Below are 15,779 nucleotides of genomic sequence, written 5' to 3' on the forward strand. Positions count from 1 at the left end.
AAATTAAACGGAAAATTTAGGATCATTGAGAACGATGACAATAACTGTGACCGAGAGCGACGGGAAATATAAAATATATAAGTCAACTTTCAAATTTGTCCACATATATACGTATTATTTGTTGAAAAATAAAATGCGTAGCTCTAAAATCTTTAAATTATACCCGTAAAAAAATTAAATTATAATGGTTATTTCTGTTTATTATTATTAAAATATTAATGTATTTAATATATTTTATTTCATTTTAGTTTAATTGAATTTTAGATCGAATAAATTCATTGAAGGTATCATAAAAATAACTTGATTAATTAAAATATAAAAATATAAAAAATAAACGTATCCAAAATTAAACATCAAATCAAAACCATGAATTTTTTAAAATGTAAAAATTAACTAACTAAGCTAGATGTCTTAGCGATAAAGTGAATATTAATAAATAGTTAAATACGCTCATGATGCACATTATTTGCAACTACATGACTATGAAAGAGAACTTAAAGAATATTAGAATATTTTCTTCTTTTTAATTTTTTTATGCTCAAGTTTTTTAATTTTATCAACCTAGATTCTTTAATTAAAAGTAAAATTATTCCAAAAATAGAATAAACTATTATAACGAAAATCAATATATATATATATATATATATACACATATATAATACAATATCTGAGATTTTAATTGAAAATAATTAGACATGTATTGTCCGAACTAATACTTATTCATCTTATAAACAAGAACTGTAATTAAGTTGTTGGCTATTTTAGTTTTAAAAAATATGAATTTCGGTAGATTAATAATTTATTTGCATTATTGTGTAAGTTCCGCTGAAACTTATGCATGATGATATATATCAAGCACACAATCCGTTGTAGAAAAAAAAATCATGTTTCTTAAAAAAATGTTTGTAATCTTTATTATCATCACTCTTGTGATTATTATAATTATATGCTTTATGCCAAATAATAACCTCAAAAATCTCATTAAAAAGTAAATCCTTTTAGTTATGCTAAGTTAACAAATTCATATTATTTAGTCATAGATAATAAAGGCTTATTCATTTTTTCTTACAATAACAACAGTTAAAAATCTCTTATTTGTATTGTTGGAAAATAAATGAGCAGCGTCTTTTATTAAAATGTATCAAATATGATGCTAAAAACAATTTAAAATTAAGCAAATAATTAGTTATTATTCCAGTTAATTATACTTCTAAAAACAATTTTAATCATTATTGAATTATTTGTATTTTTTTTTAAATGTAAATCACTTCAATATAAACCCATTTTTAAATAAAGAATGAAGGGGTAATCATGTGTCTAATCCTACCTGTGAACTTGATCCAGTTAAGAAAAAAAATTATAATATGTGAAAACACTAGTTATTGTCAACTTGAGTTTAGACCTAACTCAACCCCAAAAGTTAACTCAAGGAGCGTGAATTATCCCTCACTTATATATTCTAATTTGTCTTTATTTTTAGACAAGGTGAAACGTGGGTTTTTTTCAACACAAGTGAAAATCACCTTCACTAAGTTTTCGGTTTTGCTTTCTACTATCTTATTTGGTTTTTCATTTCATACAAGTGAAAGCTGCACAAATAATGGCCCAAAGCACAAGTAAGAACCCATCAAAATGAAACACTTCAGTCTTCAGACCATAAGCAAAATAAGGCGCAGCTACCTTAGAACTATACAAACCACAAAAAACGAACCATGCATGTGTGCTGTCCAATAGTAACTTCCCTATTTGTACACTTTTGCACTAATGTGAGTTACAAATTTATTCACTTGCTGGCTGAAGCCTATGGGGGATTTCACGAAGCACTAGCTTTAGCTGCTGTATTGTTCAGTTTCGGAGAACCGGAACCAGCTGATGGTGCAGATTCTGAAACACTGCCAATATCCAGTGTCTTAGAAGACTCATCACAATCAAACTGTAAGGTAAAAACAGTTACCAGTCAGAAAGTACAACATAAAATGTTAATAGTGTTGTGCACATTACACATAAATTGAATAATTCCTTAATGCTGTTGTGAAATGACCAAGACTCCAAAAGTACTTGCTCCTATGCTGGTGTTTGACGATATATTGTAACTCTAGCAATTCATTATATCAGGAAACAGATTTCCCCTACATTAATAGGTAAGGAATTCTAGCTAGGAAGTATTTCTAACATTTTAACTTTTGATTATCATTTGCATATATATCAGAGAACATAACGAATCTTCCCTTGCATCAGGTTCCAAGCAGTGACATGCATGAAAAGACCAAAGACCACACAAAAAATGGACAGTATTATGCATTAGAGCAGACAAAAGGCATTTCCACGAAAAGAAGACTAAACACTAAAACAAAGGAAGCAGGAAGACATGAAATATAAAGAATGGTCATTCACAAATTTAGAGGGAAAACAGAATTCCATAATTTAAACTTTGCCTTTGGCAATCTCAAATTAATCACTTTGTAGGGTTTAGCAAACATAAAATGAAAATCTTTGCTTCCATGCAATGCAACCAGAAGATCACAATCTTTAGGGAGAAAAAAAAAAGTATTAAAACAAATAGGGGGTTTGCACTCATCAGCATCATACGGTTCATACCATATCCAGTGATTCAATTCAACATGTACACAGCCTAAACAAACAAAACATACTACTGCATAAAGGCACAAAAGTTATAGATAGTATAAAACCTTGAAAAATAAATAAAAGATCACCTTAAGATGGTCAAGCATGTCAATAGCAGCATTGAGATCAGCATAGTTAACAAAGTAAACATCTCTAAGGGATTGTTCAGCAAAATCAGGAAACATTATCTTCAGTAATTCAATGTCCAAGTCAGCATCTTCCTCTATCAACTCTGTCACATCCAGCTGCGGTGGTGGTGAAGGGTTGGTCTTCTTCAATTGCAAAGAAGATTCAAGAATGTGCTGATGCTGATGAGGTTGAGGAGGTGCCTCATCATCATCCCTTTTAAAGAGCGGAACAAATGAGGCTGCATGTGGATTCAAACAAGACCTTACTCTTCCTGCCATTGTGGACTTCATTCTTGAAACCCCCATTTTCACAAAACAAAGAATCAGACAACAAAGTTAGTTAATTTAATCAACCTAATTAATTAAACACGTTAGTCATGAACTTTTTATTTAATTTAATTGCAATGTTCTTCCAACAAGATGACTAATAACAAGTTCGAAAATTTCATGATTCTGATTAATTTATGAAAATGAAAATGCGGGTTTCCATTGGTACAAGGGCGATCCAAGAAAATGATGGATTGATGAAAGTGAAATTTAGAGCTTGGACGTGAATGTAGTAGGGAAGGAAATAAAGTGGGGAATGAGAGAGAGAGAGAGAGAGAGAGAGAACAAACCAAAACCAGTTGAACGCGGAACCCTGATTGATTGAAGAAATGACGAATGAATTGAATTCTGATTCTGAAGAAATTTGGAAAAGGGAAATGGTTTTATATGATTTGGCGTTACTTGGTGCCCAATTAAAAAATCAACGCTTTGTATTTTTTATTTATTTGTTATCGAAACGCTTCGAATTTTTTTATTTATTTATTTATTATGGAAACGCTTCGTAAGTAAAACTGTTACTAAAAAGATTAAATTGATTTATTTGAAAAGTCACCACTCACCAATGCTATTTACTTTATTTAGATTTAAATTAGAGTTCTAGCGGATGACAAATAACTAATAACACGGTACTAGTACTTTTTTAGTCAAAATTTATTAAAAATTAAACTACTAGTCGACTACAATCTTATGATTGAGACTTATTAAATATAGTGAAAATTTTGCTTTTCTCTAGATTTAGTGTATGTTTTTTTTTTAAAAAAAATTGCACGATAGAATGATGAAACAGCATTTGACACAAGCAGAACAAAAAATACACCCTATTAATCCCATATCATATTAATAATATTTTTTTTGGTGTAATCACAATAAAAATAATATATCAATAGAGTTATTTATTATTAATAAAAAATCATTTAAAATTGCACAAATTTTGTATAATCATTTCCATGGTCCGTGAGCTAACAATTATACAAAATACTATTAACAATTATAGTCGTGGAAAAATTACTAGGTTAAATTGATCCACCGAGTCCCTATATTTTTTATAAAATTTTAGGTTAGAATTTTTGACTTTATATTTAATTGAGTTTTTTCATTGTTGTTATGAAAAAATAATCACAAACACTTGATTAGAGAGGTAAGACACTGAATTAGTACATTTGGAGTGTGTTGTAAGTGCAACTCATCAATTGTGAGTTTTTAACCTTTTACAAGGCCAAATAATTGTAAGACTTGTGAATGAATAATTGGATTGAATTTACATGAAGAAATTGAAACTCAAAAACTTTCTCAAAATTAAATCAATTATGCTTACAACACACATCTGTCTATCGCTGGTTAATTAGTCTTACAAAAATTGTCTGATGAGAAGAGAATTTTATAGCAATTAGATAAGAACAAATACTAAGTAGAACTCAAACTCCTGTAAAAAAAAACGTAGAACTCAAACTGATCACAACATAAGCTCAAATAATTAATATTTACCAATTAAAATATCGTAAATTTTATTTTCATAATTGATATTAATAATTTTAAAACTTAATTCAATAATTAGATGGTGCTAATCCGTTAAATTCAACTAATTATCTTTTATCAAAAAAAAGAATTCAACTAATTATACTTCCAAAAAAAAATTTAAACACTATTTAATCCTATAAAAATTTACTTTATTTTAAAAAAATAAACCACTTCAGTAAATCCATTTTTAAACAAAGAATTAAAAGGTAATCATGAATCTAACTCAAACTACATGAGCCGGTTAAAAGAAAAAAAATTCGAGTCCCACTCACATACATAAATGAAATTGATAGAGGTGAATATATCTTCATTGCAGTTACAAATCCCAAGCAAAAATCATTTCATTTGGTTTTCTTTTTTCCTTTTACAGTGTATCTTTTTTGGTCTTCCACCATTTCAGACAAGTGAAAGCTGCACAATTAATGGCACACTTCAGAGTTCAGACCATAAGCAAAATAAGGCGCAGCTAGCTTAGAACTATATAATAAAACACAAAAAACGAACCATGTATGTGTGTTGTCCAATGTAACCTTCCCTATTTTTAGACTTATGCACTAATGTGAGTTGCAAATTTATTCACTTTTAAACTTATGCAAGATTTGACGAAGCACCAGCTTTAGATGCTGTATTATTCGGGTTGGGAGAAGCAGAATCAGCTGCTGGTACAGATTCTGGAACATTCCCAATATTCAGTGTCTCACAGAAAACTTATCATCATTAATCTGTAAGGTGAAAACAATTACTGGTCAAAAAGTAGTATAACATAAAGAAGTAGAATGTATAATGCATATAAATTGAATAATTAGTTAATGCGATGATTGTGAAGTGACTATGACTCCAAAAGTACTCGCTCCTAAGCTAGTGTTAATTTGATGAATTAAGTTAACCACTATATGATCATTCTAGCAATTCATTATATCAGGAAACAGATTGCCCCTACATTAATAGGTAAGAGAAATTTTAGGGACTATTCTTAACATTTTAAATCTCATTATCATTTGCATATAAATTAGAGAACATAACAAATCTTTCCTTGCATCAGGTGCTAAGCAGTTTTTTTTATCTGCCATGATAATTGTTAATTTTTGTTAGAATGTTAGTGAGAGGATCCAATCCCACGATCTCTCTTCCCCTCCCTTTCTCCCTCAACCTTCTCACCCCCTTTCTAACATCTGACTAACTTTATAACTCCGCATCAAGCACTAAGTAGTATGTATCTCCATCCCTTAAACAAAGTTATAGAAAGAAAATTTAAAACACACACACATAACATAACAGTGTACGAAAATACCATAGATCATTAGAGCAGAAAATGCATCTCCAAGAAAAGAAGACTATCCACTAAAATAAAGGAACCAAGGAAGACATGAAATATGAAGAATGATCATTCAGAATTTAGAGGGAAAACAGGATTCCATAATTCAAACTTTGCCTTTGGCAATCTGAAATCACTTTGTAGGGTTTAACAACCATAAGATGAAAATCTTTGCTTCCATGCAATGCAACCTTAAGATGACAATCTTCAGGGAGAAAATAAGTATTGAAACAAAAAGAGAAAAGGGACTGAATAAGTAGAAATTTCCACTCATGATCATCATACCATATCCAGCTATTCATTCAACACTAACACAGCCAAAACAATAAATATAAAACATTACCTCATCATCAAAGTGGTGGAGCAAGTCAATTGAATTATCCAGATCAGAATTGTTTGCCGAGTATGCATCACTAAGGGACTGTTTAGCAGAATCAAGAAATGCCGACTTTAGATATCCAAGTTCCAGGTCAGCTTGTTGCACTTCCCATTCTGACACATTCTGCAAAGACTGAGGCATGTTTTTAGCCTTCGATTGAAGAAGGTGCTGAGGTTGAGGATGTGCCTCATCATCATGATTCTTGGAATCTTTTTCTGCATTCCATTTAGAGAGTGGAACATATGGATTCAATGAAAACCTTTTTCCTTTCATTGTGGACTTGATTCTTGGAACCCCATGTGCACAAAACAAAGAATCAGACAACAAAATTAGTAATTAATTTTCAGTGTAACGTTCTTCCAACAAGAAGATAACAAGTTTGAAGATTTCATGATTCTTCATTTTTCTAAGTAATTTATGAAAAAGAAAATGATGAATTGACGAAAGTGAAAATTTGAGTTTGGACGTGAATGCAGGGAAGGAAATAGGAAATGAGAGAGGGAACAAACCAAAACCAGGTGAACGCGGAACTCTGTTTGATAGACGAATGAATTGAACTCTGAAGAAATTTGGAAAAGGGAGATGGTTTTATATGATTTTCTGTTACTTGCTGGCAAATCCATCAATGAATTATATATATGCGACGACTTGACGACGTCTCCATTCCATTCCATTTCACTTTTTTTCATTTTTCTCTTAAAAGTATCCTTTTAATTTTTTTAAAACAATTCATCCTTAAAGTATCCTTAGTACAGATTTTAATAGCATTAATTGAAAAAAAAAACTGAGAAAAAAATTAAAGAAAGAAAAAGAGAGTGAAAGACAAGACATATTATCATGATGAAAAAAAAGGCCAAAATGATTTTTAGATTTATGTTCTTTTATTCTTGCCCAAACATAAAGCACCTAGAGTCTCTTCTTGCAAAGGACATTTCAATTTTTTTTTTCATTCTATTTTTCCTTCCTTTTCATCATTATTTATTTATGAATATTATTTTAAATTTTGAATTTAATAATTTAAAAAAATTGAATACGAAAGATAAGCAGAAAGGAAATAAAAAATGAAATAAAATTTAGTGTGTAATTTTGATCTCTAAAAACATAGTATGATTATGTATTTTTCATTTCTTAGTATTGTGTCCGCATATGCATTAGACCATTATAGATTAACGTCACGCCATTTCTAACATTTTAAATAAATAATTTATTAAAAATTCACAACACACTGATAAAAGGACTCAATTTGCATATGACAAGTTTTTATGAACCCAATTAATGTATATGAAAACAAAAGATCAAAATTGTACAACTAAAAAGCCTTTGGGACAAAAGTAAGGCCTGCAATAAAATATAAAACATGTATTATTAAATGTGAGTTACAGAGATTCAATTGCAAGTAAGATTTTTTTTCTCGACTTGGTATCACTTTCAAACTATTCTTTTCATATTTATTTTCGAATTAAGTTTTAATGTTTTTTTTAAATTGTCAACAATAAAAAAATAATCTAATTGTGTCACCATTAAAGTTATCTATCACAAATCTAATATAATTTATATGTTAAAAAATATTTATTATAAATTTTAATTGTTATATGATTTATATATTTAAGAATATTTATGTGTTATAAATTTTAGATATATACAATGAATATTCATCATGTACATTGTATAAGTTAAAATACTAATATATAATTAAGCAATATAAAGTTGTTATGATTTTGGTTGTTTGTTTAAAAAAAACACAATTAGAAAAATAGTTTGAGAGTTTAATTAAAAATTATCAAACCTATAGACTAATGTTTGCAACATCGGCAAATGTACCAATTGGTACAAGTGGTATAAAACTGTAAGATCAAATGTCGAGTCCACAGGAAATTTGTTTCACTTAGACTATGTATATTCAGTAAGTAAACAAGTATAAATTAAAAGTAAGGTAAATATCAAGTTTTGTACTAGAAAATCTATTTGAACATGAACAAAATGAAGGTGAAAAACTATCAAGTTAAGAGCATTGGGTCGTTCTACTGAATTTTCTTTGATGTTTAATACGTTTTTTTCTCTATTTAACGTTATCCTAGTGTTTTTATGCTGAGAAACTACTCAAACCAAGATCCCTCTAATGAATGAGTCTAACTCTCTTAAAACTTCGTCCTTAATCCTTCAACAAATTTAGTATAAAAGAGTTGCATTAAGCCTACAACATAATATGGACTAGATCATTACACTCCATTTTTAGACATATAGATTTCTAGCTTGCTCTACCAAGTTCTAAGGCTTTAAAGCATTTTCCAATGCTAAAAATTCTAACTATACATACAAATGGGTAATCAAACCATAATCATGCAAAATAAGTATAAATAGAAGCAATGAACACATCAAAATAACATTAAATAGATAATAAGAGTGTTACATCAAGGTTTTTTAGTAGAGCTCCCCAACAAAGAGGCTTAGCCTTTCATTACAAGCAATGCAATCTCACAATACAAGGAAGGAATAGCTTTGAGTGAAAGAAAATGGCAAAAGATGGTTGAGGATGTCTCCTACAACCTCTAAACCCTAAACTTCACTCCTTCTAACCTAAGCTCTCTCTGCTGCTCTCTTTGTGTCTCTTATTCTTCCAAAAACGCGCTCTCTCCAAAAATTATATTAATTTTCCGCCAACTTCATTGTTTTAAAGGCTCTTGGACCTTTCAGCTTCCGAAGACTCGTTTAGTGTGACTCGCTCGCTAAGTGAGAGTAAGTAAATTTTGGCTAAGCAAGACTGGGTGCACTGAGTGCGAAAAGAGACAACAACCTTGCTGGACGGCCTGTATGTGCGTTGGACGAGCACATCTCTGACTTATCATCTTCTAGGGTTTCCCAACCCGCTAAGCGAGCTGTATGCCTCTCCCTAAGCGGATGTCACTCGCTGAGCGGATCTGTCTCTCTGAGCGAGTCATTAACTACTTGAACATTCTCTTTTTTGACCTTGAACTGAGTTGAATTCAACATTAATTCACGAGATTGGAGTATTTACTCTATAAAATCACACTAAACAGTAAAATATGTACAATTCCTACAAAAAAGAACCATTAATTGGAGGTAAAACGCTAATTCCTTGCACATATTCAATATCAAACTAACTCATGAATAACAACTAACAACTAATTCAACCATTTTCAAATAATAAAGTTACATTCTCACACCTTTTTACCATCCTCTTATTTTAAATATTTTATCAAAAGCTACTTCATAAAAGCTTCCAAACTCTGTATATTTAATAATAACTTAAATATTATATAATAAATTATGATTTTATTGTTTAAATATTTATAACAAAACATTTTTTATCCAATTATTGGTGTAATGATATGAATAAAAAAAACTAAAAGAATGATGAATGACAAATTAATTTTTTTTTCACTTAATTAAATATATGCAAAACAAAACACAACAAATTCCATCTATTTTATTTTATTTTATTTTATTTTTTAAAATAATAATAACTGATGTTACTCTGAACCTATTTTATCCCTTGCTGTTCAGAACAAGTTAAGAGACACATGAGATTAGATGATGTCAGAATAGAATAGAAGACTAGATAGAGTAAGAGTAATAAAAGGAAAGTGTTGAAAGTGAGATAATGTTACAGGACTGTGGTTAGTAGTGGATGACACAACTGAGAGCTTCCAATGGTTTTTCCTTCCTCCTCCCTCTCCCTCTTCTTCCCCATTCCCACTCTGCTTCCTAATAACCTTATCTTCAGGTACTCCTTCTACTTATTAAACCTTTCAATAATTTGTGCTTATATTTACTCTCTTTTTTCTTAGCCAATTTATCTATGTTCATCAGAAACAATACCAGGGCAATCCTTAATCAACACAAATGCCCATTCTCCGAGGAAAGACCACGCTTTTCATGTTGTGCTCTAAAACCCACTTCACAAAACAGGATTTTTAGAAGGGATTTGATGCTGTTAGGCCTTACTTCGTTATCTCCAACAATGCCACTTTCAGGTATCTCTCTTTCATTCTTCGTGTGATTTTGGTGCTTGTTAAGAAAAAAAAAAAAAGAGATTTTAAGAACTTATGTTGATATTGGCTATGTGTTTTATTGTGTGATACAATTGAGACATATTTTCTCTTATTCTGTCTTGCAGTGACACTTGCGGAAGAAGAACCAAAAATGGCTTCATTTCTTGACGAAATAAATGCCTATTCTTATATGTACCCTGTTGAGTTACCTTCCGATAATTTTACCTTCAAATGGTATGCCAACTACATATACGTTTTGTTTAGGGTAAAATGTGTTTCAAGTCGTCCCTCAAGTTTTGATCAAAATTGGTTTTGGTCCCTATATTTAAAAAGGGTTTTTTTGGTCCTTGTATTTTCTGAAATATGGTGGATTTGGTCCCTCATAAGGTAAAAACAATGTATAGGGTCAAGGGATGAAATCCACAACATTTTAGAAATACAATGACTAAAAGCATTTATAAACTGTAGGGACAAAAACAAATTTTGATAAAATCTTAATAGACCTAAAACACATTTTACCCTTTATTTATTTACTCATAGTAAGTAAAACGATAAGTCGATAAGGGAAGTTTCCACTTCCAGCTTTATCTAATGCTTTTTACCCCATTCAACAGTGTCAGTAATATGTCCAGTGAGCTTGATCCGATGGGATTTAATGCTAATGTATTTAACATAACTATATTTGGTTTACAACTCCATTTTTTGTCTGGAGTTTTTCCTTGATTATAATAGGAAGCTAACACTTTCCATATATTTAAAGGATTGAATCCCGAAAGCCAGAACGATATTCATCAGCTGCACCACTTTCTCGTAAGTTTTGTTCTTTTCCTTTGCAAGGCAAAAATCTATCTTATCAATAATTTCAGAATAGAGGTCATGTTTCATTGTGAACTTGTTAGTTGTTACAACTGTCATTTAGATTTAATAGCTATCAGCTCCGTGGTTAAAATATCTGAATGATAGGAAGTTTTCACTTTGCACTAGTTAATACTGATCTCTTGCATAAAGATACTGGATGCTTGCTTTGTAATTTTCCTTTTCTGGATAAAAATTGCACTGTAATTCCATGCAGCTGATGCACGCCTGCGCATTGTGTCTGAGCGTCTTGACTTTATTGATAATGTCATCATTTCTGTCACGGTATTTTCTCAGCCTCATACTTATTTGATGGAGCTTTAGTTATCTATTCAAGTTTTTTGTACTAAATTCAGATAGGTCCACCAAATTCAAGCTATATAAAATCAAAGGATAAGAGTAAATGGACTGCAAAAGATGTTGCTGATTCAGTTTTAGCTGACAGATCTTCCCTGGTAAGTGGTCATTCCTTTATTACGCATTTTTTGTGTGTTCATGCTATTCTTATTGGAAACAAAATTCATGCTCTTTGGAATCATTTCAAACCACAAGAAACTGCTACTATTGATGAGTATTAATTAAAATTCAGAGATTTAGTATTCACTCATCAGTTATCACTTACTACAGATTATCTCTACCTGGAAAGTGGAAACAAGGAGTGGTAATATGGCCACAAATGTTGGATGGTGGCTAAACTTCAAGTTATAAATTATAAATGGGAAGAGAACATGTCAAATTAAATTTTTTCTGTTTTGAGGATTTTCACAGACCACAGAGCGAACAATGATGCTCCAAGAGGTTAAAATATAGTTGACCTCCAAGAGGTTAACATAATGTTGGACTTTTCCTTTGCTTGAGAAATCCACATGCAAATATTATTCTTCTTGGATCCCAGTTGGTTAGTTTACCATTTCTATTCTTGGGCATGAAGGCTAGGGGTAATGAGATAATAATTTTAGTGTTTCGCCACGTGCGGATGTGATGTCCTATAACTGTTTAAATATTAGTCAGCCTTCTAAGCCAATAGCTTTTGGATTGTCATGTTAAAATGGATTCTAATGGATTATTTAAGCTCTTATATATGCAAAGTATCATGGCCTTTTGAAATTTATTGTTTAGACAGACAGAAGTTACACCCAACTGTGTACATCACAAAGTTGCATTGATTGTCATCTGCCTTGAAAATCCTTCACATTTATTTCTGATAACAACATTTTGCAGCGAGTTACCTCAAGTCAGCGCTTAGAAGAGAGTTCGGTTCTTAATACCCATTCTAGTGAAGTAAGCCTCATAAAACATCCTTATTTCTTGAATTCCAATATATAATGGATCACTTTCTCTCTCTCTCTCTCTCTCTCTCTCTCTCTCTCTCTATATATATATATATATATATATATATATATATATATATATCTGTGTGTGTGTGGATGGATTGGGGTGGGGGGGCGGCGCATATCTAGTGAGAGCATAAGTGGAGTTGATCTTAGTCATACAACTACTCATGGTCAAGATTGTTTTAGCTAGTTTTAATCTTACCCATCCATTTGAATTATATGGTTGAGATTAGCTCCTATCACACTATCATCTCTCACCTGATATGCTTCCTATATTATTATGAGATTTGCTAAAGTACATTCACATATTCAGTTGTTTTTTAGGAAAGAGTATTTTGGTAAGTTATAACTCAGATTTCTTAAAATGAATCCAATTTATAGCTTGTTAAAATACTCTTTTTAAAAAATAGGTTGGTGCACATGAGCAAACTTGCTGATGTGGTTTGCTAATGTACACTCACCTGCTTTTTAGGAGTATTTTAGTAAGTTACAACTTCGATTTTCTTAAAATAACTCAAGGTGTAGCTTTTTAAAATATCATTTTGAAAAAAAAAAATATAAATATCTGCTGATTAAATGTATTTAATATAAATAGACATCTTCAAATAAGAACAGGAAGATCTTCAAACATGTATTTGTTAATGATAAATGAATATTCCAGATATTAAAAAATGTTACTACATTTATATATTACATATATAAATATTCCAGATATTACATCTTCAAATAATGAATATTCCGGATATTACATATTTAAGTTGAAGTTTATGCACGGCGGAAACTTATCTGTCTGTCTCCTCACAGATTGATGGTGAGATGTACTGGTATTATGAATACCTTGTTCGTAAAGCACCTTTGAGACTTGTAAGCACTTCCTTTTGGTATAATTTTTTTCATGGAAAGATGTGGCTGTAATGTTTACTTTTAATTTGTAAATCATCATTGTACAGACCGACGAATCAAGCACTTACAGGCATTATCTTGCTTCAACAGCTGAAAGAGATGGTATATCTTCTAGTTTTTTTCATTGGTTTAGATTATTTCTACCTTTGCACATCTAATATGAGATTGTCCTCTGCAAATTGATACAAAGTGCTTGGAAGCTCCTGTTGGAAATGATTTTGTTCTCTTTTCCATTTCTCATTCAATGAGAACCACACTTGTTTCAGACATACAAGGAACAATGGGAAGAAAAACAAAACAAGACAAAGTTATATTTCTCTGTTATATTTTTATGAGCTCACCAATGAGCTAATTCACATGCCATTGTTTCTCTTTATGCTACTTATGAGCTTTTCAAGTTATATTATTTTTCTGGTGTTGCATTTTAGAAATTCTCTTCTTTTATTACTAAACACTTGATTGCAGGTTATTTGTACTCTATCAGTGCTTCAACCGTCAGCCCTCTGTGGGAAAAAGTACCATTTCTCTCTCACTCTCTCATGTCTGCAAGTGTCTTGATGTTTGTTCACTGAAATGATTTATATAAGAACCTGTAGAAGCAGCATAAAACCAGTTAGCAAATAAACTTAAAAATATCTAGCACTTCCTCAGCCAATGATCAAATGTGTCTTGTTCTTCTCTTAAGTGTTAATTGAGACGCTTATCTAAAATGTGGCTCAAAGTAGGCTTTAAATATATTTAATCCCTGATAAATGACTGAATTTTGTCGAGTCCGTGATATTTTAAAACTTTTTCTTTGAGTTTTTGTCATTAGTTAAGTAATGATATGATATCATCACATCTGTGGATAACCTTGAGAAGATCAGTTTGTAAGGAGATACGTGATTACTTAACTAATGACAGAGACTCAAAAGCAGAAAAAAGTTTCAATATTTTTGTGATTCACAACAAAAAAATTGTTAGGGACATATAATAAAATTCGGTCATTTATGAGACACCTTAAAGTATTACTATTGCAATTCTAAATAGAATATCTATGTGGTGTGGCTCTAACAATACAATGTATTTGATGCAGCTGGGGCCTTTCCTTGATAAAGCGGTGAATTCGTTTCGTCTTCTTAGCCCAACAGAAAATTATGTTCCTCCGTACAAAGATCCCTGGAGATTTTGGTGAAATCTCAATTTATTTTTAATTGTATTCATCAATTCATGGGATCTTTTTTTAGGCGTGAAATTTATGTAATCATTTAATTGTTCTTCGAAGAAGGCAAACCTAATTAGCATCCCATATTCTTTGGGTTATGTCGCAAATTATATTAGATTCTTGCAAAAAGATGAGAGCAGAACTTGAGGCCTTGTAAATTGTAATTCTGTTTTTTTTTGCTAAATGTACTTTTTATTTTTATCATTGCTACAACATCGTTTGGACCATGAAACAATCCAACATCGATAATAAAACTCAGTTTTTTCAATCTTTGTTTTAAGTGTGGTTCCGTTTTCTCTCTCTCTCTCTCTCTTTTAACGGGAGGCACCTGCTAGACTTACGGAGGAGTCAAGGAGATGAAAAGACTGGGAGCCATTTGTACATTCATAATTTATATGTACCTAAATATAAGATTATTTTAATTAATTTATACTTTTAATAAAGTTAGTTAATTTAATTAGAAAATATTCAACTTGTTGGAAATTTATATTATTTTTAAAATTATTCTTAAAATTATTAGAACTCATCATCTTTCTCTTTCTAATTAATTGCTTTTTTTATCTAATCAGTGCTTGATATTCAATTTTTGTAAAAGAGAATGTATTTATTTTTTAATTCATAATATTTATTTTTTAAATAGAAAATTCTTAACATTTGTTATAAAGTAATTAACGTATTTTTGACAAAAAATAACTAATACAAAAGATAACCTGAAAAAAAATCTTATAAAAAACATAAAATTAAAAAAAATCTTATATTTCGGAAATGATATATTTGTTTTGAATAAGATTTTTTCCCTACTTTATAAGCTTATTTTAGTACCATATTTTGTGAACTTTCTAGGAAAAAGAAATAAAGCATTAAAATCCCTTAAAATTTGTCACTTTTATAAATAAATGTCTCGAATTTGAATGTCTTGATTAGTCTTTCATTTATATATTTAGCCTTGTGTTGACGTTAAATTGTTAATTGAGAAGAGATTTCATCGGTTTATTTACCTTAAATCTCAGTAATTCATGGCCATTTCATAATTCATTTTTCAAATACTAAAATTTCTGAACTTTATAAAAAAGGTAAAATAAAAGAAATCAATCAAAACAAGGAACTGAATATCACGTGAGATATTCTAATTCTCCTGTTTGTTAGTTTAGAAATTTTTTTATTATATTTTAATATTT

General features: G+C 30.4%; 3 protein-coding genes across 3 annotated transcripts; 1 reads left to right on the top strand and 2 right to left on the bottom strand.

The window, feature by feature from the left end:
* Positions 1–1,524: 1,524 nt before the first annotated feature.
* LOC114415030 (polyadenylate-binding protein-interacting protein 5-like) lies at positions 1,525–3,484 on the bottom strand. Its single transcript, XM_028379531.1, has 3 exons — positions 3,371–3,484; positions 2,715–3,045; positions 1,525–1,933 (listed from the first exon to the last, which is right to left on the bottom strand). The coding sequence occupies exons 2-3, from the start codon at positions 3,042–3,044 to the stop codon at positions 1,814–1,816; spliced, it is 450 nt and encodes a 149-aa protein (XP_028235332.1). The 5' UTR covers position 3,045; positions 3,371–3,484; the 3' UTR covers positions 1,525–1,813.
* A 1,400-nt stretch (positions 3,485–4,884) lies between these two features.
* On the bottom strand, positions 4,885–6,878 carry LOC114415032. Its single transcript, XM_028379533.1, has 3 exons — positions 6,802–6,878; positions 6,257–6,578; positions 4,885–5,320 (listed from the first exon to the last, which is right to left on the bottom strand). The coding sequence occupies exons 2-3, from the start codon at positions 6,563–6,565 to the stop codon at positions 5,288–5,290; spliced, it is 342 nt and encodes a 113-aa protein (XP_028235334.1). The 5' UTR covers positions 6,566–6,578; positions 6,802–6,878; the 3' UTR covers positions 4,885–5,287.
* A 2,993-nt stretch (positions 6,879–9,871) lies between these two features.
* LOC114415031 (psbP domain-containing protein 5, chloroplastic-like) lies at positions 9,872–14,814 on the top strand. Its single transcript, XM_028379532.1, has 11 exons — positions 9,872–10,037; positions 10,124–10,287; positions 10,431–10,539; positions 11,066–11,115; positions 11,378–11,445; positions 11,517–11,615; positions 12,382–12,441; positions 13,299–13,358; positions 13,445–13,499; positions 13,863–13,912; positions 14,473–14,814. The coding sequence occupies exons 1-11, from the start codon at positions 9,964–9,966 to the stop codon at positions 14,569–14,571; spliced, it is 888 nt and encodes a 295-aa protein (XP_028235333.1). The 5' UTR covers positions 9,872–9,963; the 3' UTR covers positions 14,572–14,814.
* The last annotated feature ends 965 nt before the right edge of the window (positions 14,815–15,779 follow it).

This window comes from Glycine soja, chromosome 6 (genome assembly GCF_004193775.1).
Source record: "Glycine soja cultivar W05 chromosome 6, ASM419377v2, whole genome shotgun sequence".
Classification (NCBI taxonomy): Eukaryota; Viridiplantae; Streptophyta; class Magnoliopsida; order Fabales; family Fabaceae; genus Glycine; species Glycine soja.